At 42.0% G+C, this 24365-nt stretch overlaps 1 protein-coding gene across 1 annotated transcript in view; it reads left to right on the plus strand.

Moving 5' to 3' along the window:
* The window catches only part of TGFBR3 (transforming growth factor beta receptor 3), a 199219-nt gene that overhangs the window by 121820 nt on the left and 53034 nt on the right, over positions 1-24365 (plus strand). The window contains exon 4 of the mRNA XM_019626991.1: positions 2883-3020. Coding sequence (XP_019482536.1) covers positions 2883-3020 — 138 coding nt within the window. The remainder of the gene's footprint in view (positions 1-2882; positions 3021-24365) is intronic.

Below are 24365 nucleotides of genomic sequence, written 5' to 3' on the forward strand. Positions count from 1 at the left end.
CCCCTCCCCACCCCTTCTCCCTCTCCCTTTAGACCTCCCTCCTTCCCTCCCCCTCTCCCTCTCCCTCTTTCTTTCTTTTTTTGTCAGCCTGAGAGAAATTAGGTGGTTTAGGCAGGAATTCTTTAAGAGACATCCAGGTATGTTCTCCCCACATTTCCAGGAGCTTTTATATCTTCATTCTTTTGTTGGTTGTTTTTGGTTGTTCTCTATCTTCCCTTGAGCAAGATTTATTCAAGTGGAAGAAGGATAGAAGAGGAAGGTTGCTGAGGGATTAGGTGATTGGGGGACTTTCTGTTCCTGCCAAATGATCTTTTTAAAAAAAGTATTGAGTATGTTTCTTTTAATTTCCCAACCTTAGTGTGAATTCTTCTTTGCCAAATGGTTTTGGGGCTTTGCCTGGGCCCCGTGTGCCAGAGTCAAGGACTCATCTTGGCCAGACATTGCCACATATTGAAGAGGGAGCCGTTTCCAGGAAAGCTAAGAGCTGTGGCTTCTAGAAATCTTTCCTTGATTGTATGAGCCAGGCCTCGACACTTTTGACCATCTGGAAAATTTTGGACCGGAGCACCAATATCTGTCTCCTACATATTTTTCTTTTCATGTCCTAAGTTTTTTTTTTTAATTTTTGTTCATTTGAGATATATATTTATTACTATTTTATCTACGCACTCCAAGAAGAATTATATGCCCGAAGGCTGCAAAGAAAATCGTCAGAAAAAGACCTGATGTACGCTGTATGGATAGATGTGCTTTGCAATTCTTTGTGCCATTATGGTGCTCAATAAACAGTTTTGAAATAAATAAATCTGGAAACTTTTTATGGACACATACTATTAGTGACAGAGTGTTTCTTTTTTCAGGTACCCTTGAACTAGTAATGATTTCATCTCCCCTTTCTCCATTTTCCGTAGTGTGTGCTTTCTGTAGTGCGTGTCTCTCTGTTCAGTTAATGCTATAGTTTGAATCTTAGCCACTGCTCTGTTTCTACAGCCGCTCTTGTTTACGGCGGCGATCAATCTGTTCATTTCTAGATGCAGCTAGGATCTCCAAAATGCTGTGAGGTAGAGTCTGTACAACCAAGGAACATTTCGTTTTGTTGTAGCTGTACTTAACATACTGCTCATTAGTACTCTGCTTTTAGCACTTTTCCTTATGCCAAACATAAAAGTGATCCTAGCTGTCTTGCAAAAATAACATCATAGTTTTAATATTGCTCATGGTTTTTTTTTCACTTTTCTGTAAACTGGCTAGCTAAATCCCTTTGAACCTATATGCAGCCTTTTTTACCTTTTAGGTGACACAAATTTATGAATTTACTGTGATAAATCAATAATTTAAAACATTACTCTGTATTAAGCATAGTATTAAATGTGAGACACATCTTTGCCTACTGAGTATTTACAGTCTACTCTGGAGATGGAGACATACACACTCAAGGGTTAAAGAAGGAGATGATATTATACTATAGTGCAAGTTATTCATAGAATAAAGTACTTTCAAGGCATTGAAAATTGGAACATTAAATATCCAGTTGTCATTTGCTGAGTAGCTACCATGTGCTAAGGCATGGGTATTGAAAGTTAAGAACAGTTTGGTGCCTTATTATCAATGACCTGCAAGTATACTGCCATACGTGACACTGGTGTCATAGGCAGTCCCTACAATAAAAGGTAGAGATACATCAGGATCACAGTAGTCCAGCAGCCTCTGGGAAAATGTAAAGCAGCCCAGCTTTGAGTGTTCTGTTCCTGCTGATTGTATGGACTCAGAGCATAGATCTAGACCATTTAATCCTCATAAGGATTATGGCTGAAGATGGACTATTAGTCCCAGTGTATCACTCAGCCCGTGTCTCTCCAGCGAAAGCCCTTTTTTGTCTGTTCCCTCCCTTATCACTTTTTGATGCTCTTTAGTGAGTTCAGGTTGTTTAAATATGTGATCTTGGGTCTTACCTCACCCCTCTGTACAGAAAGCCACGTGAGACATGCTTACTTGAAAGCATCTGCTCAGTTATTTCTGTATCTACTGTTTTGCTTTCCTATGTTCATGTTGACGGACCTTGGCTCATGTGCTCCAGGAGGACATTGTTGAACCCACTGTTTTCTGCTCTCCTCACAGGTGCTTTCTGATGGCACTAATGGTGACACTGGTAACCTACAGTAGTCTTTGATCCCTATCCAAATGGCCATAGTTTTCCTCTCCAGGCTTATGGTTTTCTTCCCTGTCTTTTTCTTTTCTCCTTCTTCTTCTTCTTCTTTTTTGACAGGGGCTATATACAATCAGGTTTTATTCTGTGTGTTTTCTGTCCTTCATTTCTTTGGAAAACCCCTCCAAGCTAATAGCTGGGATGATGAAAGCACTGGCAGCTCCCTTTGGCAGCCCCTTTCCCTTAGCTTTCGACACTTTTCTTGGCAGAACTCGCTTTTCTTTATAGAGGTTGGAGCTTACCTGGAAGAGAAGAAAGTCATTTCTCCGGTGATCAGAGGATGAGTCGCCCTCAGAGGGCTCTGGACTCTAGTTTTCAACTCAGTCGCTTGAGTTGAAGGATAAGGCAGTGCTGAGGGAAGGTAGCTTTTATTCTGCCTTTGCCGACTTTGAAAACAACATGTTCTGTTTATTTGTGTTCTGCTATTACTGGGAGCTGAATCATATTTTAGCTGAGATGAGTGTGGATTAAACCCTATGATATAGCCATTTTTGTAATAAAAAATGGTCAAATACTGGCAATGTCATCTTTTTCAACCTAATATATCTTATCTGTGAATCTGAACTAGCTTATAGCTTGCTTCTCTTAGTGGTGAGCTGAGAAAAGTATTCCAGATGCTGTGCTAAGTGGTTTTAATGGAAAGCCAGTGCTCAGATTCCCCTCTCTTGCTTCTTAGGTCACTCTGCACCTGAACCCCATCTCCTCCGTCCACATTCACCACAAGCCTGTCGTGTTCCTGCTCAACTCCCCACAGCCCCTGGTTTGGCATCTGAAGACAGAGAGGCTTGCGATCGGGGTTTCCAGACTTTTCTTGGTAAGTGTTTGAAACCCTCCCACAGTGATCCTTAGCACAAGGATATAATGATCCTAAAACTTTGCAAGCCCTTTTTAAAAGGCTCGTTTCACGGAAATAATACCAGACTCCACAGTGTGTTAAATTTGCAGTATGCTTTTAGTGATACTTGGATGGCATAGATAAGCTTTCACAGAAAACAAACACCACTCACATGCCTTCTTCTGCGGATGGAGAGTCAGGCCCAGTTTGCACGTCAGAGCAAGACCTGCAGCCATATTCTGTGTGGCCTGAGCTTTGGTCTCAGCTCTGAGGTCCCCTTTGTGGCATCATGAGCAATGTAAATATTATAAATAGCCATTGGGTGTGTGGTCTGTGACCACAAAATAAATGGCGTGCAAACCCATTCTATTTGTATATAACACAGGCCACATTTCTGATATGAAGATCTGTTTGTTGAGAAAGTGACACAGTGAGCTCCAAAATGAAAACATTTGTATTTTATAAAAAAGCTGGAACCCAGCTCTTGTGGAAAGATCCAAATATTACCTAGTATTTGTAAATCATGTCCTTTTAAGTTTGCCAGAACATTCAAGTTTGCTAGTTGTGGAGAAATTGATGGGTTGTTTGGATGGAATTTTTGGGGTATGATATCATGTCTGATGATGAGCAACACTGCACTTCACAGTGATAGCTCACACTGTCTATTGCTAGAGCTACGTGCTAATGTCCTCAACCGCAGAGCCTCAGGCTTTGAGACCTCACTTGCCCACAAGCATTCAAAACAAGAAGAGGCCTCCGTTAATAGTCTTTCTCTGGCATAATGCATAAATTCTTCCAATTAATTGCTCTTGATCCAGATCTGTAGTTTCTTGCCACTTGTATTTGAAAAGTACTTTTAAAAACTAAGTGGTACCCATTAAGTAAAGTAAGAACCCATAGTCAATACAGTTAATAAGTAGCTAAAGAAATGAGTAAAAAGGGTAGAAAGGAAAGCTCCTGTTTATAGTAGCATGGCAGTCGATAAATGTAGAAGGAAAGATGGAGTTAGAAAATCATCATTTTGCAGCCATCATAATAAAAGCTGATTATGCAGGACTCATCAGTAGATGCTAAATCTCCTGGAGGTGGAGGGAGTTTGAGGAACAGTACATTTTCATAGTCTTAAATTACTTATTAATGACAAAAGAAAAACCAATAACTCTATGTAGTGGAGATACCCAGCAATACCCTTATCAAAGGATCCAAATTAACATCAATATGGTGCAGATGGGCATTGTGGGCCTCTAAATGTGATAACCTGAGAACAAACACAGCACAACTGAGGAAGTATTTTAACCCAAAGTGCACATAACCTGAATCTAATCATGAGGAAGCTTTGGAGAAAAGCAAATTGAGTGACATTCTAGAAAATAACTGGCCTATGCTCTTCAAAAATGTTAGTCATGAAAGACAAAGAGAGGCTGAGGAGCCATTCCCGATTCAAGGAGACTCACAAGCCACATGTGACCCTAAACTGGATCCTCTTGGGTCGGGAGGGGGGCATTACTATAAAGTACATTATGGGGATAAAAGGCAAAATTGGAATGGGGCCTATAGATTCAAGTATTGTATCAGTGTTACCTTTCCTGAATTTAATAATTGTACTGTTGTTATATAAGAGAATATCCTTCTTAGGAGACCTAATACACTTGAGTATTAAGGAATAAAAGGTCAAATATAGTTCAGAAAAAAAAATACAATGTATAGATAGAATAACAAAACAAATATGGCAAGATGTTGAAAACTGGGGAATCTAGTTAAAGAGCATACAAGAGTTCTTTGTACTATATTTGCAACTTGGTAAATGTGAATTAATTTCAAAATAAAAAATTTTAACTCAAAAGTACATTTATAAGGTAGGCGTTACTAATAACTTAAATTGTAGCCTTTTTTTTTTTTGAGAATTGAAACTCATTACTTCTAAATTTAAAAGGCCAAAGTCAGAGTTGTTATTAGAAATATAAATCCAGGATCTTTCCCAAGTGTCCTTTACTATGACTAATAACAAATAGGAACAAAAGTGACAGGTAATGTCCATGAAGGTATTAGTGCCAGGCCCTGTACTAAACATTTTACATGTAATCGCATTTAATCAAGATAACAAACCCATGATGTAGAGATTATTATTATTCCCATATTAGAACTGATGAAAGTCAGGCTTAGAGAAATGAAATAATTTGCCCCAGATTACTGCTTGGATTAAAACCAGAGTAGGAAAGCCTTCGCTCACAACCTCTCTATAACCTGACCAATGTGATAGCCTCTAGCCTCATGTAGCTTACTGAGCACCTGAAGTGGGGCTAATGTGCTTGAGAAACCGTATTTCTGACTTTAGTTAATTTAAATTTAAATAGCCACACATAGCTAGTGCCTATAGTAACGGATAGCACAACTCTGCACTGTCAAGGTTACATGTGCATATGACCTTATGAATGTGACCATCGATTTTACTATCACAAGTACCTTTAATTATAGGAGATTGACAATGATTATGAGCATGAAGGGACCCAATTCACCATAAGAGTTTGTACAGTAAGTCCTATCTGGGTTTGAGTCCCAGCTCAGCCAGTAATTAGCCATTTGATTTAGGTCACTACTTCACCTCTCTTGAGTCTTAGCTCCTCATCTGTAAAAAACATCTGTAAAATAGGGGACACACCTCCATCGTCACACGGTTATTGTGAGAAATAAATAAGATAAAGTATCAGAGAACCTTAGTGCAATACTTGGAATGTACTAAGTGCTAAAGAAATGTGCTAGTAATAACAACAACTCTGACTTTTGGCCTTTTTAATTTAGAAGTAATGAGAGCTAGGCCGGCTCCAGATTGAAAGGAATTCCTGTTTTTCTGGGCTACAGGTTCAGATGAAAAGCGTAAGCCACATATACCATAGTCGTAGTGGTCACTTTCCGGATTCCTTGTTCAATGTGCCACTCCATTGGGTTTTAAAGGAAAGTATCTTACTCCTAAAATTATGTATTTGCTTTAATTTTGTTCAAGATCTGTTAAGAACTGCCTCTTGGCCATCAGTTTAAGACATACCAACAATGAACAAAAGGAGAGAGTTTTAGTAAACAATTGAACATCAGCCCTATTTGAAGTTAATCGCATATTAAGAGATTGAAGATCAGTGGATGAACTTAAAATTACCAACACCGGGGGGAGCAGCACTGGGATAAGCTACAGATTTAAATTCTGGGACACCTGAACTCTGCCTTGCTGTCCAGCAGGCTTTCCTTAGGGAAGATGGTTTTCTCCATCTGTACATTTTCTTCATGGTCTGGAAGAGAAGGTAGAACATCTGTTTTTCATTCAGGTTCTCAGATCAGCAGACAACGAGTGATGCAAGTTCTGTCATTAGCTGGGAAGCTTTCTCTAACCGAGAGTGTGCTGAAGTGAAGAAGACAGGCTTTCTCGTAGCCTGAAATTAATTTCAGGATCTGCTCATCCACTTGAGAGCCATTGCAGAGGAGGGATCAGCTGCTGGATAGAAACCCAATATGGGTTGTTCATCTGCTGTCAGTAGTTAAGAGTTAAATTTTGTAGAGAAGGTAACTAAATTACTTAGCATAAGATGTTTTATCCAAACACTTCAGAAGGCCCATGGAGTCTTTGGAAACTGAGGGTTAGCTGTTTCCATCACGGTCTTCTCCAAGGTTAGAGAGCTTAGAGGAGCTGAAGAGAGAGGGGTGGGTCTTTTGACGTTCAGTTTAGGATGCCTATGTCCTTGCTTCCTCCTTGATGTGTTGCTGAAAGGTTTGCATTACTGTCTTAAAACTGTCTGTACTTTCTAGGTAGAGCTATAATACTTTAACAGTTTGGTGTGTTTTTTTTAAGTAGGGTGGTGAGAAAAGTTCAAGTAATGGCATCTACTCATTTATCAGGCTGACTTTTTAATTTAAGTCGACATGCCTGCATTATTATAACTGCCCAGATTAAAAAAGGAAACCTTTCATAATTTGTTAGCAGGGGCCTTGTGTTACTCAGAATGTCTCAGCCAACCATGAGGGTGACTAAAAATATTATATAGCAGTCCTCGAACAATGTTGTTTTGTTCAACATCATTTTGTTATAGCTGTTGATAAGGATAAAAGATGCCAGCCAGGGCCACTGTCTGTGTGGTTTGCACGTTCTCCCCATGTCAGCGTGGGTTTTTCTCTGAGGACTCCAGTTTCCTCCCACATCCCAGCGATGTGCAAGTTAGGTGAATTGGCGTGTCTCAGTTGTCCCAGTCTGAGTGAGTGTGTGTGTGTGAATGGCCCTGAGATGGAAGGGCATCCTGTCCTGTGTGGGGTCCCGCCTTGCATCCTGAGCTGCCGGGATAAGCTCTGGCCACCTGCGACCCTGATCTGAAATAAGTAGAAAAGAATTTTCTTACTTGTGTTTATTAATATTTTTTTAAATGTGTGTATAGCTCACATTTTCAGTGTTTAATATTGAAAGTGTTTGGGGGTCTTTATTTAGAAGTTTGGTGACATTTATGAGACCAGAAATAGGCCATAGGAACTTAACCCTTGTTTGTTTATATCAAGCTTATGGTAAAATTGGTTTCGTTATATGTTGTTTTGCTTAGTCCGAGTTTCTAAGAACCTATCGATGACATTAAATGAGGACAGACTGTACTTTAATACTGTTTAGTAACAGTATCATTTTTTTTTTCCTGTCAAATCATTCCAGTCCTTCTCATGATTCTACAGTGTAGGCAAGAGGGAATGTATCAGGCAGGGAGAAAGTGATATTGAGTTTCCTCTGCAAGTGTAGTTAGTTCCTTTATCTGGTTGTCCTGGTTACCTAGGAAATGGAAGTGGGATGAAGAGTGATTGTTTCGGGCTGAGTCTCAAGCAGTGGATCTTTGAGTATAAGTCACACACACACACACACACACACACACACACACACACACACACATGATTGAGTTGTCACAGCCTTGTAGTTTTTCTTTTGCAGAGTGTATGGATGACCCAGAGAATATTGGGTAGGTTAAAGTTGTCCCTTAGTGCAATCGGAAATAAAAATAATCCTACCCTGTCAGCCTGTCCCATTGAAACTATAAGTAAAACTCTCTTAGAAGTATCATCTAAGCTTATTTTTATTTATGTGATTATTTCCACTTTAAAAAAAAGTAGGGTAGCTCAACTGGGCAATAGATGTCTGAACTTTCAACCTGAGTTTGCCAAAAAAGTTTGGGAAGAGCCACAGTACTAGGTTGTTTTTAAAAATAAACTACAATTTGAATGGACGTTTCTCCGCAGAGAAAGCACAAATGGCCAATAAGCACATAAAAAGATGCTTAGTATCACTAGTCATTAGGAAAAAGCAAATTTAAAATCACAGTGAGATGCCACTTTATACCCACTAGGATGGCTATAATAAAAAAGCAGATAATAACACGTGTTGTTCAGCATGTAGAGAAATTCATATACATTGCTGGTGGGAATATAAAATGGTGCTTTGGAAAGCAATTGGGCCAAACATATGTCCACAGAAAAACTTGTTCACAAATGTTCGTAGCAGCATTATTCATGATAATCAAAAAGTTCAAACAACCCAAAATGTCCATCAACTGATTAATGGATGAAAAAAGTGGTATATCCATACAATGGAGTATTATTTGGCCATTAAAATGTTGAAGTGTAGTGATACATACCGCAACATGGATGAACCTTGAAAACGTTATAAATGAAAGAAGCCAGACACAAAAGTTCACATATTGTATAAGCCCATTTAATGAAATGTCCCTAACAGTCAAATTCATAAAGAAAGAAAAGTAGATCGGTAGTTCCCAAGGCCTGGTGGAAGGAGAGAATGGAGAATGACTACTAAGGGTGTGGAGTTTCTTTTGTGGGTGAAAAAATGTTCTGGACTTAGGGGTGAATATTAGCACAATTGTGAATATACTAAAAAACGACCGTTGTATAGTTTAAGAGGGTGAATATTATGATATCTCAATAAAGTGAATTGTAAGGGTGAATTATGATTATATTATTATATTTATGTAATTTATATACTTAATAGTAAGTAAGGGTAGATTATATCTCAATAAAGCTGTTAGGAAAAAACTTGCTGCAGCACACTTTTTAAACAGGATGGTATTAAATTTAAGGAACTCAATTTTAAAATCTTTTTACTTTATTCCATGTACCTATCTGATTTTTTTTTTTAATCTTCCTTTTTTGTGTGTGTTCCAAACATAAACACTCTCGCCTGCATGGTCTACAGACTTGGAGTCCTGGGAGAAGCAGACATTCTCAAGATGAGATGCTAATGCCTGGCTTCTAATAACATAAAATGTCCAGTCCAGAGGCCTTGGCCAGCCTTTAGCATCAGGCTTAGTTGCTTTAATTGCTCATAAGAAAAAAAGGTGTCCACGATTAGCAAAGTCTCAAGAAATAAGCAGCAACTTCTTCCAACCTCATTCACTCTTGGGATTACTGTGCTGTGGTTTAGTTTTTCCAGCCATTTATCATTAAAATCAGGAAAGAAATGTATGTAAATATGTGTAGGTTTGATTGGAAATGTGGAGTGGGAGGGGATATTGGTCTCTAACGGAGGGTCTCCAGATTTAACAGAGATAAAGACTGGCCAGTTAAATTTGAATTCAGATAAACAACAAATAATTTTTTAATATGTCTGTGCAAAATTTGGCGTCTACTTTTACTGAAAAATTATTCATTGTTTATCCGAAATTCAAATATAGCTAGGCATCCCGTATTTTATCAGGCATCTCTACTCAGCAGTAACTCAGGTTTCTGTTTCTAGTTACCATCTGGCCTGTATATCAGGAGGCCTGAATACTAGTCTTGGCTCTACCACTAACTAGTTATATGTATACATTACTGGACAGAATCATTTAACTACTCGGGCCTCAGTGTTTTCATCTCTATAATGAGAAAGTGGCACCAACTGATCTCTAAAGTTCCTCCCAGCTTTCAAACTATGATTTTTTTTGATAATACAACTGTTAGATATTCTATCCCAATTTAATTAGAAACAGAAAATGGTAATCTGAACATTGCTTCTTCAGCAAATCCAAGTAAATATCAGGGCAGGGCAGTTGAAACAACTGAGAGAAACCAAACTGTATGCTATTGGCTTCGGATTAAAAACAAATCAAAATTTAATCCTAATGAAAAATGTAAATTAATACCATGAACATGCTTAATATTTAAAACCCAGTTTTGTGTTTCTGAGAAGGTGGGGGAGGGGGAACGGGTGAAGAAGCTGGGGTTGCCAAAATCTGGTTTGTTCCTCTTACTTAAACTTGGGAGAAAAAAAAAAAAAAAAAGGTCCAAATATTTTGGGCCTCTGCCATCAAACCACAGGCAGTTCTCTGGTCTGCATTGCAGTTTGGATGACTGACAAGGCTCAGTGAAAAACAAGTGCTATTTGTTTTCCTGTGCCCAGTATTTAACTGGAAATCAGAAGGCGAAATTTCCAATCAGTTGTTAAATAGCCCCAGATGTGTGCTTAGCTGTGCTCTAGGAAGGGACATGCACAGCCTGTACACAGCGCATGTCCAGTTCCTTTTATGAACCCAAGTGATGTGTAATTGAGGGTTGTGGTGTCCAGAAATGCCCCATGAATAACTCAGACATTCAAGTTTGCTTGTGCAGGAGGGAACTTATAAAAATTTTCTGTGTTCTCTAGTGCATTGCATTAAAAAAAAAAATCTGGAAATGTTTTTTTGTTGTTGTTTTTTTTCTTTTCTCATTTTCTTTCTCTTGTTTGGCAGTTCTCCCCACATTTAGAAAAACATGACATTAACATACTCGGTGTGATGGTTTATGTATCTACTTGTTCATTTATCCAAGACCTAGTTTTTACCACCGGCAGGATGCTGGAAACTGTGCTAGGTGTGGAGGGTCCAGAGAGAAATGGAGTGAGTGGATTGCCTACCCTCAAAGAGCTTTCCATTTTGTGGGAGAGATGGTTAAGAGATCAGGAATTACAGTTCAGTATAATAAGTCCCCCTGTTAGATCCTGAGAATTGGTGAAAATGGGACTCCTCGTATTCCAAGTACAATTAAGGCAGCTCCTGCTGTGAGGCTGACTGAGGAGCAGCACGTGGCAGGTGGTGAGTCAGGATTGCAGACACAGACGCTGCTTTTGTGCTCAACAAGAAGTGTCACCCCTGTATTCTACCGATCTGGACGTACCATTTTGGATTTTCCAGTGAGGTCTTTCTCTACCTAAGTTCTCTTGTCTTAGAGGCAGATTCAGTAACTAAATGTTTCAAGATCAGTCCTTCTTTTTTCTTGTTTTTTAAATGTCTCTTGTGGAGTGACTCACTGTGTCCTGTGGGATATTCCAAGTGGTTGTGTACTGTGCATTTTTGTTCCAGAGGCTGCTTATCTGTTGGTTTTGTGGCTTGTCCGTAAGAGCCCTAATTATAAGGGGCTCGAGCCTCTCATGAACTAGGGGCAGTCAGCTACCATATTTCCTAGGAATGAATTTTCGCCCTTTTGTGGTGAGAGCTCTTCCTAAATGTCACTGTAGCTATTAGAACATTGGAAAGAGTCCAGTTTTCGCTGGTAATCCTGGTCCAGAAAGATTTTTTTGAAAGACTTAATGGATTTATCTTGACTCCTGGGTTAAAGCTGGTGAATGTGACCAGTGAGTGGCCCCTTGGCCTCATGAGGTTTGCCTGGGTGTATTCTTCCTGGTCAAGACATCCTGTCCTGAAGGGTTCGGGCAAGCATAGACTTTTCCTGACTCTTTGGGACTTGCTGTGTCATGTCTGTGTGCAGGCATGTGCCCCAACCCTGGGAAGGCTTTATTTTCATTCAGCATACTGAGGTTAAATACACTTGATTTCACTGAGGGGGAAAGGTCGGTGTTTCTTCATGTAGAATCCCATGATGTCCTTTAAGGTTTTACTGTCTAAGGCTAATCTGGTAATTTGATGAATCTGCCCTTCCCATGGGTTGGGCAATTGTATCAAATGTTACATCTCTGGTGCCCTTGGTTAACATGGTGGGCAGCCTCCAGAGAGCTGTTTGGTAGAAAAAGCAAGTGTTTTGTTAAGGGAGGTTGCAGAGTAGTTTTTCGTGTCATGGGAGGTGGGGGCAATCTGTCTCCCAGGAGATTCTGGTGAGGCTGACTTGAAAGCTCGTGGCTGTGCCTTGGTCCCCTCATAAACTGCAGACAGTGATCATTCCACAAAAGTGGCCCACATTCCCCATCTCTGGAAGGGACCGCAGGATGGCCTGGTTCCTTCCTGGGCACAGAAGGGGTTTATTTGAATCACCCTGTTTCTGTCACCCAGGTGTCCATCACCTAACTCCCTGGCTTGGACGCGGATTTGTGCAGGGAGGAAGGATCCCCTTTAGTCTTCCTTGTTTCTTTGTCCAGGGTAGAATTTGTATCCCAAGATCTGCTTTCGCCCTTGGTCTTAACACCCTATCCCCAGAAGGTCTGGGCTGTTTGTTGCAAATTCAGACTCTTAATGCCACTGGGCCAGGGAGTCATCATCAGTTGGCTTCTGTTGTGTCCTGTTGGGGTGGTGAATGACACAGCTGGGATACTAGGACCGAGGGTGTACCTGTACCTGGGAGTCAGGGCCTTATCCATCTGCCACCTTTGGCAAAAGCCCACAGTGGTCACTGCCCCTTTGATCTGCAGCCCTCCCATCTTCATCACAGAGAGCCTGTTCAGGAGATCCTCCAAGCTTCTGGGTGATACCGGATGCTGGGTAACATTCAGAGCTGCTCTATGGAGCCAACACTGCTCCAACCCTTGAAAACAGGATTTATATACCCTCTCCTAGCAGCTTGGACACGAAGGCTATGGTCCTGTCACAGTGAGAAATCTGGGGCCTGTCAGCCTCAGGGTCTGTCAGACAACTCTGTGACCTGTTGTGAGGATATGCGTATGTGTATATTTAACAAACACCACGTGCTCCATGCGCTAGCCCTCTTCTATGCATTTTACATATATTGTCTTATTTAATCTTCATAACAAGCCTGTGAACTAGGTACTATTATTATCCTCATTTTAAGATGAGGAAACTGACACAAAGAGAGGTTAGGTAACTTGTACATGGTCACACAACTCGTGAATGGTGGCTATACTCCATGTAAAGTGCTCAGAATAGACCGTGGCCAAAAGTAAGTGCTCAATAAATGTTAGCAATAGTAATAATATATATTTTTTGAATGATGGGAATTAGTAGTAGTTTGGGCTATATTTCCCCTACTTTTTCCCCTTTACAATCAAATATCCCAGATTTTGATCCTGGGATTGAATGAAGTTATACTTTGAATGAGAGCAAGTGGGTGTAGCCAGGGGACGCTGGATTCTAATTGTCCACTGCCATCTGGCCCAGGGTTCTCCTTTTGCAGAGGAAAGTGAAATGCTGTTCCCTGAGATCTAGATGTGGGAGGTGGTCCTGGTCACATCTGACTGTAACAACAGCATTCCCGGATACCGTGTGGCACTTCTGAAATAGTGTCGGCAGTTGTTCTACCAGCGGCTGGAAGGTTCCGCATTGGCTGCCACCTTAAAAATAGAATAATGATTAAATTTCCCAGGTGTTCTAAGTCCATTTTTTCCTGGTTCTCTCCACGCCACCCCCCCTTTTGGTTGGAACCCCTGTCATTATCCCTCAGTCACAAATAGTGCAAGGAAGGTAACTGGGTGATCTCCTGAGGGACAGACATAATCGTGGTGCCCTGTGCATTCCAGAAAGGTATTTAGAGACCACACTGGGGACAGTCACATACCACACTGGGGACGGTCACATCCAGGGCATGGCTGATGTCATCTGTAACGCTGGTCTCCAGCCTGGAGCCGCTAATGACTGTCCCACAGGCAGGGCTTCAGAACTGAGCTCGTAGCCACATCAGGGCGTCACCCACTGCCCCAGCGAGGAGCTGGCATGGAATCACCTCTCTGGTCTCATTTCAGCAAAGCGTATTGTGAATGCTTAAGTACTGGGATCTAGGGCATGCTGGTAGTTTGCTGAGGTAAGAGTTTTAAAACTGCTTCTCGACCCCTTTCCCAACAGCATGTTCTTCTGGTTGGCTGTCTCTGGCTCAGCTACACCAGGAGTCCTTGCCTAATATCTGCATCCGCCCTCGGCAGCCTGGGGATTATTTTTTCAGAGATGTTAACCATGTTCAATTCAACCTTCTTGGCTTTGGCATAGGAGATCTCCAGAGACTTAAATGTAGACTGGAAAATGGGGGTGAGCACAGAAACATGGCCTGCCTTTGCTTAAGAGCTAATGTTAGGAGTGCAAGAGGGCTACAACCAGTTTTGGAGCTGAAGGCCCCACCTCCATCCTGCTCCCCTCTCCCAGCCCAAGGAAATGTCCTTTAGAACCTTCCCGCTCCTCCTCCATACACTCCCCCTCTCCTACCGCCCCCCCCCCCAACTATGAATTAGGTCTGTGGTTGCCGGGCCAGAATATGCAGCTCCATTCCTCTTGGGGCTTGCATCAGCCATTCACAGAAGCTGTATCAGTCAGGGGTTATCCAGAGAAAGGGAACCAGCAGGGGATATATATGAAGAGATTTATTACAAGGAATTGGCTTACGCCATGGTGGGTCCAGGCAAGGCAAGTCAGAAATCTGCAGAGCCAGAGGTCAGGAGGGGCAGCTGGAACCCTCCAGCCTGAGCCGAGCCTCAGCTCTGCTCTTAAGGCTTTTCAGTTGATTGATTCAGGCCCACACAGTTTATCTAGGATAATCTCCCTCAGAGCCACCTGATTATGGACTTGAATGACATCTACAAAATACCATCATAGCAACGTTTAGATTAGTGTTTGAGTGAATAGAGACGATAACCAAGAGAAATTGACATAAAACTGACCATTATAGAAGCATTTACATCTTAAATCTACACAGCCTGATATTCTTGCCATGCTGTACCTACCATAGTTTCTATTCAATTACTTTCAGAGCCTTCAGCAGTTTTTGTTGTTGTTTACTGTAAGAAACATATTGGTCTCTTCCAGCCAAGCAATTATTTTGTTCCCAGACAGTCATTACTGTTTCTTTCTGCCCCTCCATTCCCTTTCTCCTCCACTTTCACCACACAGCTCCTCAGGTCCCTGGGCAAGGGGAGAAAGAGAAGGAAACAATCCAATGGGGAGAATCAATGTGCAAGAGGCAGGAAAGGCATAAAATAAACCCTGCTTTGCCTCACTGCTTTACCTTTTCACTCTCAGCCTGGATTTGTATTGCATAGTTTTTGGAGTCCAACAGACACAGTTTGAATCTGCACTCATCTCTTGCTAAAACTATGTAATCTGGGGCTTTACCTAACTTCTCAGAGCCCCAGTTTCTTCAATTGTCAGATGTGAGGATTCAGACTCTGTGGAATGTGCACTTAGTGATCAGGAAGAGCCTTTACAGTTATTATCTCCCAGTATCCTATTAGTAGGCGGCCAAGGAGGGCTCTGTCTACCCACATCTACTGGTTTCTTGAGTTTGGCAGCTGACTACTCCATGGTGGTAGAGTAGAAAGAGCTGTAGAGTGAGACGCGAGGTCTTTGGTTCTATTGTCAACCCTGCTTTCTACCAGATCTGTGACTTGGCTAGGTTTTGTAGCTTCTCTGAGACTTGAAGTCCTTTTCTGTAAAATGGACCTTCAATGATCGGCCTTGACAAAGAGGAACGCTGTAAAGAGAATTCTAGGAACCTATTTGGAGCCAAGTGTTTGTAAAATTTAGTCTGTGCCCTTGAACCAGGGTTGGCAGATTGAACATAACTTAAAAGAAAAATAAAAGAAAGAATCCTCCCTAGTGAGGGATTTCCCAGAAGCACATTTGGAGGGTAAAAATAGATTGAGGATCATGGCTGGTAATAGTAATGATGCCAACATTTTATTTTTTCCTGAAAAACACCCTCTAGATGGCAAACGCATTTTAGGCTTGGGGTCTAGCTCCTCCTAATATCATGCTAACATTGGAAGTTGAGAAAGGGTACATTTAGTAGTCTGGAGAGATCATTTGGCGAGGCCAATGAGAATCCCTGTGTGGCCTGGGACTCTGTCTTGGAAAACGCTACATGATAAAGCAGCTCACGCGTCATTAATTTGGTATCCTGTGGGGACGGAGTCTGTCTTTCAGATGAGCGAGAAATTCTGCTTCTCTTTATATACATAGGCATAGATACACATATTCACATACATTGCCGTTTTTGTAACATTTCCATGAGAGATTAGAGCATTGCTTTTGTACTGGCTCACATTCAAGTTTGTGCGTGTTTATATTCGGAGGGCAGCATCTCAGAACTTTCCTCTTGAACATGTGTAAACATGTAGGGTGTTAAGAACAGAGAGCAGTTTCAATCCTTTAGTTCTTTATATTTCAGCAAAAATAAAAATTAAAGAGCCGAGGGCGATCATCATGAATGTTTTGAGAAACATTGTTGAATATGTTTTAAGTCAGTTTTTGGAAAGAAAGTAATCTAATGATGGCTACAAAATAAAAACACCCCAGAGTTTTTAGATGGTTGCATGGATTTGTGTTTCTTGAAGGCGCGATTGGCAGGTACCATAATCACATGGCTCATGAATATGTAGCTTTGCAAATTATGACTGTATGTTCCTGGGCATGGAACTTATTATTTCTTTAAAACAAACTTAAAAAAACATTGAGTCATGATATATGGTTAACAGAAAACATGTTTCAGATCACATTTCACGTCACGTGGCTTTGGAGGAAATAAGCAAGCACAGCCCTCCCAGGAACTGGGTAGGGAGAACGTGTGATTTTCCTCTTTCAAAATGTAGTGTTCAGTCCTCATGTGGGAGGTAAATATTTCAATTCCATTCCAGTACTTTATGTAAGTTTGGTTTTACTGGACTTTGTGCACAAAATACATCAAAGCATTATCTCTTTAATGTCTTTCTGTGTGGGCACTATTACGAGTTCTAGGGCCATGTGCATAGATCTTACTTATACTAAACTTAAATTCTAGAGAAACACCTATTTTGTTTTACCGTGGGTCTTTTCCCCCCTAGAATCGGACTAGCGACTACTTGGCATGGCAGGTGTTTCTGAAATGTCAGCATGTTTTTCCTTGCTTCATCTGTTTTCCTTGGTTTGCTCTTTCTATTTCCTAAGCCGGCAACTCCAAAAAGAGATTTGTCTGTGCAGGAGTCAGGAAAAAGGAATAGGAATAGTAGAAGTTGGGTGCAGGGCAGGACAAAAGAGGGAGAGGAACTGATTGTGATTGTGCAAGTGCTGAACTTTCACCAATGCCAAAGCCATGTAAATGTGTCAAGTTGGGTGTGCGAGTTAGAGCAGCCCCACAGAGCTGTAACCTGAATAGCAGGCACTCACCCAACTGATAACTCAAGCTCCAAATGGATCACAGCTGAGCTCTGGGGCTGGGGGTGGGGTGTGTGTGTGTGTGTGTGTGTGTGTGTGTGTGTGTGTGTGTACATGCACGCGCGCACGTGTATGGTTCCTGGAACAGCTTTTCCTCTGAGATCTCAGCAGGCTTTTCTATATCATTGGGGAGCTATGGCTCCTCTTAGTTCACAAGGCTCATTTCTTTCTTTTTATATGTGCAAGAGGATGACTCCATCCATGACTTGACTTGGCTTTATTCTCTCCCTCTTGGCTTTTTAAAAAAAATTTTTAAAGCAGTGCAAGGGGAAAGAGTCTTGCTTATTCTCCAAGCAATCAAGTTCATGCTTTACAAAGACTATTTGTATCTATGGTCTAGAGCAGTAATCCTCAAGCATGCATTGGAATCATGGAGGTGGGTGGGTGGGGAGATTATAATGCAGTTTTCTAGACCCTGCATTTCTACCCCACCCTAAAATTTCCATTTTAACATACTTCTTTCTGTGGTATACTGTTCCAAGGATCACACTTTGGGAAGCATTGGGCTTGAGATGTCTTCTTGATATTAATTTATGTTCTGAGACTAGACCAAGAAGTGGGTGGGTGAACAGACATTATCATTTTGTCTTTCCTCAGGGTCATAGTGGAGGAGGCTCTAGAGCAATACTGTCCAATAGAAATAAAATGCAAACCACATAAGTCACTTAAATCTTCTATTAGTAAATTTAAAAAGTAAAGAAAGTAAGTGGAATTAATTGTATTGGCATATGTTATTTAACCCAGTATATCCAAAATAATATCACTTAACATGTGATGGATAAAAAAAAATTATTGAGATTTTAAAACTTTGTTTGACTATAAGACATAGTACAAAGTCTGGTATGTATTTTACACTTACAACATAGGTCAATTTAACTAGCAAGATTTCGCATGCTCCGTGGTGGCATGTGGGTACTGAGGACTGCAGAGCAGCGACAGCCCTGAGCTGCTGGCAGACACCTGGCTGATCAGGGCACTCATTCCTATTTCTCTGCTACTCAATAGGACCTCAGAATCTTTCTTAGCATAGCACTTGAGGCAGTCACTGCCAATTAATTGGATCTCAAGATTCATTCATTTATTCATTCATTCAACAAATACTTATTGAGCGTCTTTTCTGTACCCAGCACTGTTCTCGGAGCTTGGGATATACCCATGAACAAAGCGGACTAAGATCCCAGCTTACATTCTAGTGGGAGGAGGTGGGTAATAAACATAATAAATAAGTAAATTATATGATAGTTTGGAAGGTGACTATACTATACTATGGAAATAAAAACATGTAAAACAGGTTTGGTGGTGGGGGAATCAAGATTGCTAAAGTTGGAGCTGCTGGGTGATTGGACTGTAATTTTCAGTAGGCCCCACAGAGAAGGTAACATGTGAGTGGACTCGAAGGAGGCGAGGTAAAACTTCAGATGAGACTTAATTACCACCTGTGACTTAGCGTTTTTTTTTTTCATCAGGACTGCTCATAGGGAAGCATTCTCTTAGGGGTGGAGTCAAGGAGACAGGAGGAGAGGGATGGGCCTAGGTGAGGCCTTGCAGTATGGCATTCTCCTCAGCAGAGCTCCCCTCTCCTTCCTCCCTGAAGATAAAAGCAACTTGGGGGCGGGAAGCCCAGAGAGACCGTGATGCAGCTGCCAGGCCTGTGAGTCAGCTGATGTGCTGAGATAAGTGCTAAAATGAAGAACCTCAGTTCCAGGAAAATGGTGCCTGCACGCGTGAGCCAGGATTTGTTCGCTCCACTCAGGCTTGGCAGGTCAATCTGGAGGCTTCAAGGGATCTGCTTAGGACTTGAAGAGTTAAAGCTTGAATGCAGGTGTGGAAACAAAAAAGCTAGTTGCCTCTTTTGCTTTTTGCTCGCTCTTTTGGACAAGGTTGTTGAATCTGATCCAGAAAAAACAATAAACTTGGCGCTCGTCGCCTAGCCGTAAGTTCTTGTAATAAAACTCCCAGCACTGGCAGATAGAATAATGTTCTGCTCTTTAAAAAAGTCTGGTAGCATAACTCGAATTTAAAATACAAATGTCGTGCGTGGCTTGAGTAGGAAGAGCTTTCAGGAGAGGAGGTGGCTCGGTGTGGGTCTCGGCAGCCTGGGATCTGTCGGATGGTGACATGCTTCACATTTGCCCCTTCCACAGATGCTTGCTAAGAATCGGTATTCTCGGAGCTCAGTGCTCTGTTCATTCCCACAGGAAGATGTTTGTCATGTCAGGGAATGTCAGAGGATTGGGTTTTAATTAGCAGGCAGGAGGAAAGATCAGTGGATTCTGGGGGAAAATGCGGAACTACTAAATGATTTAATAATTGGTTTTTAGGTGGAGTTATTGGGTGAAAAATCAAATCATTAGCTTGAAAGCCTGCGCGAATGATCATTTCCTGGGCAGCGAGGGAAGTCAGGGTTATGGGAATGAAATTATGGCATATCCTTTCCTGTAATTAACAGCATTGAACTTTCATTCAATATGCAATAATTGAGCCCCTGCTTTGTGCCAAGTGCTGTGCTAGGCCCAGGAGATTCAGAATGACCACTGTGTTTTGCCCTCGAGGTGTTCTTTGTCAATTGAGGGTGGCAGGTTTGCTGATAAATGGTGCAGTCTGCATGAGGTGTGTACAAGGCACAGTGGGCAGCTCCACCCTGAGGAGAGAAAGGGAGCTTCAGTGGTTTCACAGAGAAGGTGATGCCCATGGAAGGGCAAGGAGCAGTTACCAGGTGAGCAAGACATGGAAAGAGTGGCCCAGGCAGGGAGCAGGATGTCAAAAGGCCTGGGAGCCTGAAGCAGCAGGATGTGTTTTGCCACCATGAGTGACTCCATATGGTGAATCCTGGGTACATGGGGAGTGGTGGGAAGTGGGGTGGGCAGAGTCCTTCTCTGGTCATGTGCCAGTTAAGGTGCTTAGATGCTATCCTGCATCAGCATGGGTTTACTTTTTAGAGAGGTCTTCCAGGTGACAGTGTGGAGGAGGGATGGAGGGAGACAGAATTGGCAGCTTGGAGGGTAGAAGGTCACCGTAACAGTTCGGTTGAGATGTAAGAGCCAGAAATGGGGTGGTAGCATGGCAAGGACCTACAAATAAGGTAGAGGATGGTGGATAGAATCAACAGCCCTGGGACGTTTCTGCTATTTTATCTGAATAGAAAATCCTTGCTCTTAACATTTTTTAAAAACAATTTCATAGTCACTCATGTGGTGATTCCTTGCAGTGGTGATTGTAAGCATTTCTCATATTAGAAAATTATTCTCCTCCTCCTCCTCCCCCTCCCCCCCGTCCTCTTCCTCCTCCTCCTTCTCCACTAATTTCTTACATCTATGTTCGTCCACAAACTTGAACCTAAGCCAGACCATGAAGATGGCTGTCCTAGAGTTTTGACTGGTAGAGTAATGACGCCGATATGTCATGTCTTTATTTCAGCAGGGCCCTTGACAGGTTCTAGCATGATGCCCTTCGAGACAACACGGGGACAATTTGTAGGGTCACTTTGTAGTTGGCGAACAACCTGGGACCCCAGTAAGTGCTCTGTAATGTGCTTGGGTCAGCGTGGGAGTGTACCTGTAAGTCACAGACCTCAGCCTGCTCTTGCTCAGCTTCTCCGGGATTGAGATGAATGTGACGAAAGCATTCATAGGAAATGTAGATACCGTATTTCCCCATGTATAAGACACACCCTTTTTCGAAAATTTGGGGTCTAAAAACTGGGTGCATCTTATCCAGTGGTTGAAGATTTTTTTACTTGCATTTCCTGCTTTTTCGCGCTTGTTGTCTTCGTGCTCATTGTTTCGCACTTGTTACCGGTATATTACGGTAGGTTACGTTTTGCCACGTTCTGCCCAGAAATGGCTCAGAAAAGATTTTCGTACAGTGCTGAATTCAAGTTAAAGGTGATCCAGCCTTTGCAAAAGTGAATGGAAATCGTGCTGCTGAACGTTAAGTTTGGTCCTCCAACTGAGAAAACAATCCGAGAGACTGGCTATGGTTGGGAGTTTTGACAGTGATGAGGAGTTGTATGAATTTTATGATGAATAAAACTTGAGTTCAATAACTTTATGTAATACATTTTTTTTCAAATTTCGGGCCCCAAAATTAAGGTGCGTCTTATACATGGGAGCGTCTTATACATGGGAAATACGGTATGTTGAATAAGGATTTTTATATGGTCTCTAAAGACTTGAAATATGGATCTAAAGAATAAATATAAGCCTTTTTTTTGTATTAAAAGAATTACTGGTGTAAGGGAAGGATGTGAAGAGCCTCAGTCTAATAAAATAAAGACCTGGGGATTTAAGTACCATCACCTCCACCACCCGCTCCCTGGTGTGACCTGCCACTCTTTCTCCCCTGGATAATTTCACAAGTCTACTACTGGTCTTCTGTTTCTTGTCTCTCTTCAGTCTAGACTTGATACAGCAGCCAGAGTGATCCTGTTAAAACATTTGTTAAGTGTTTTAATGAACTCGCAGTTCATCTCACCCATACTATAGGGTTGTCGGAAAAGTCATGGTGCATTTTTGCAACAAAAAACATAGAAAAAGTATGTCGTGACTTTCCTGACAGCCCAATAAACACCACAGTCCTTAGCAATGGTCTGCAAGGTCCTGTTGGACCTACTGGCGTCCTCTGTGATCTTCTGACCTTTACTCTTACTCGTCTCCCCCTCACCCCTGTGCTGCCGCCGCCCTGGCCTCCTTGCTGTCCCTTCCCCATGCCAGACCTTTTCACTTACTGCTGCTTTCACCATGGGTGCTCTTTCATGACCTTCAGGTCTTGAACTGTTCAGTGACTTTCTCAGACTCTCCCCATCACATTTAAAAGTACAGTGCTGTATCCCTCTCCTCTTAATTTATTATCTTTTGCTCCATAGCACTGATTACCATATTAGATAGGTCATTTATTTTGCTTCTCTGGCTTCCTTACTAGACTGTAAGCTCCACGGAGACAGGGAATTTTGTCTTTCGCCTATATCCCCAGCACCTAGAACAGTGGCTCGCACAGAGTAGGTGGGCACTGAGTATATATTCGTTGGATATGTGTTTAAAGCATAAATGAATGAATATGAGATAATGTAATAGTAGGGTTCAGCTGATACAAAAGCTAATGTAATCTTGGGACTTATGTAGTGTCCCCATATACATAGAGAGAGGCTTATGTCAGGAATTAGCTCACATGATTATGGAGATGAGCAGGTCCAAAGTCTGCAGTGCTGATGTTCCAATTTGAGTTAGAAAGCCATTAGGCTGTTGTAGGATCCAGAAGAGCTGATATTCCAATTTGAAGGCTGTCAAGCCGGAGAATTCTCTCTTATTTGGGAGAAGGTCAGCCTTTTGTTCTGTTCAGGCCTTTAAGTGATTGGATGAGACCCAAACACATTAGGAAGGGCATTCTGTTTTACCTTGTTTACCAATTTTTAAATGTTAATCTCACCCAAAAACACCCCCACAGAAATACTCAGAATAGTGTTTGACCAAATATCTGGGCACCTCTTGGCCCAGTCAAGTTGACACATAAAATTTACCATCACAGTATATTTGTCGACCACACCCCAAACCCTGAGTCTTTTCCCAGGCACCACATTTCAGACCCTGCTGGTGGAGATCTTGATAACCGTGGCGTCCGGGGAGGAGTTGAGGGGGCTGGAGACAGTGCCCTAAAGAAGTGAAGTCGCGAGTAGGGTCGAGTGACGTCTTCAAACATTTGAAGGCTTGTCTCATGGAGGAAAGAGGAAGGAATTCTTTGGTCTGAAAGGCACAGTTCAGATAAGTGGAGTGGATGGAAGGCAAATCTTACAGATAGAAAGGAAGAACTGAAATCTAATAGATAGAAAGTAAGAGCTGAAATCTGCCTTAGAAGCTATTGAGGTCTTCTTTCTGGAAGGGTTCAACTGGAGGCCACCTGGGACCAGGAGTCAGAAGTCTCCTGATCTTGCCCTAGTGCTAACTCTCTGACCTTGGGTGGGCCATGAGCTCCTCTGAGGTTTCCTCCTCTCTACCAGGGAAATCACAGTAGCTACCTCACAGGTCTTCCTGAGGATCGGGTAGGAATAACAATACCTTCTAAACCAGGTGGGGCTTAGGGCAGGCCTTTGTCCAGCTTTGTCAGAGCCAGGAGAACTGGTGGTCAGCCAGAATGCTGACTAACTCCTTGCCACAGCAGAAAATTTCCACTGACCTACAGTCAGGGACACTTCACTGCCCCTGGCAGCTTTGCTTTCTTCTTATTGGAATGTGCCTGAGGAGTGGCAGTTAGCTCCTTTTCCAAATTCCTCAGCCCTGAGTGTATGATCCTTATTACTGCTGGCCTGGGAGATGACAGACTTGAGCATGGTTGATGGCACATGGAGAGATCCGCCAGGCGTTGCCCCTTCTCGAAGAATCGGCTATACCATGGTGTCACTTTTTAATTGCTTCAGGATACATCCTGAAGTTGCTCCCTATTTCTTCTCTTATTTACACTGTTCACATTCTTGCCTCTGGAATGTTCCAGGGTGATACATCCCACCTTCCACTCTGAAAAAAAATGTTCTCTATGTGTATCATATTTAAAAGCCCAGCGTTTTATTTTATGGCTATAGTGTGGATGCGAACAAAAGGAACAGAACGTTCAGGGATGCTTGCCTAAGCATCCAGCGCTGCCCTGGCAGTGGGACAGAGGCCTCTGCACTGTTGTGGTTTTCTTCAGTTGACAGGCTTAATAAAAATGACTTTTTAGCACAAGTGCTTTTCAGTGCAAAGAAGATTTTACTACAGTGCGTAAGTCAGAAAATCAGGTAAACATTGTTTGAAGTTCAGTTGGTGAGTAGCTAAGCCTCCGAGGATTTATACATAGGTTGGCACGGCTATTGTAAATAGCTGAGGGCGGGGGGTGTTTCTTATGCAGGCGATGTCTAAACGAGGTCGAAGCTAAATGGTCCCCACTGGTTTTGCTTATAACCGGCATTGGGAGATTTAGCAAATGTCATTACCACACTTGATAGCACTTTGTGGTG

Source organism: Hipposideros armiger, unplaced genomic scaffold (assembly GCF_001890085.2).
Source record: "Hipposideros armiger isolate ML-2016 unplaced genomic scaffold, ASM189008v1 scaffold_696, whole genome shotgun sequence".
In the NCBI taxonomy this organism is placed as follows: domain Eukaryota; kingdom Metazoa; phylum Chordata; class Mammalia; order Chiroptera; family Hipposideridae; genus Hipposideros; species Hipposideros armiger.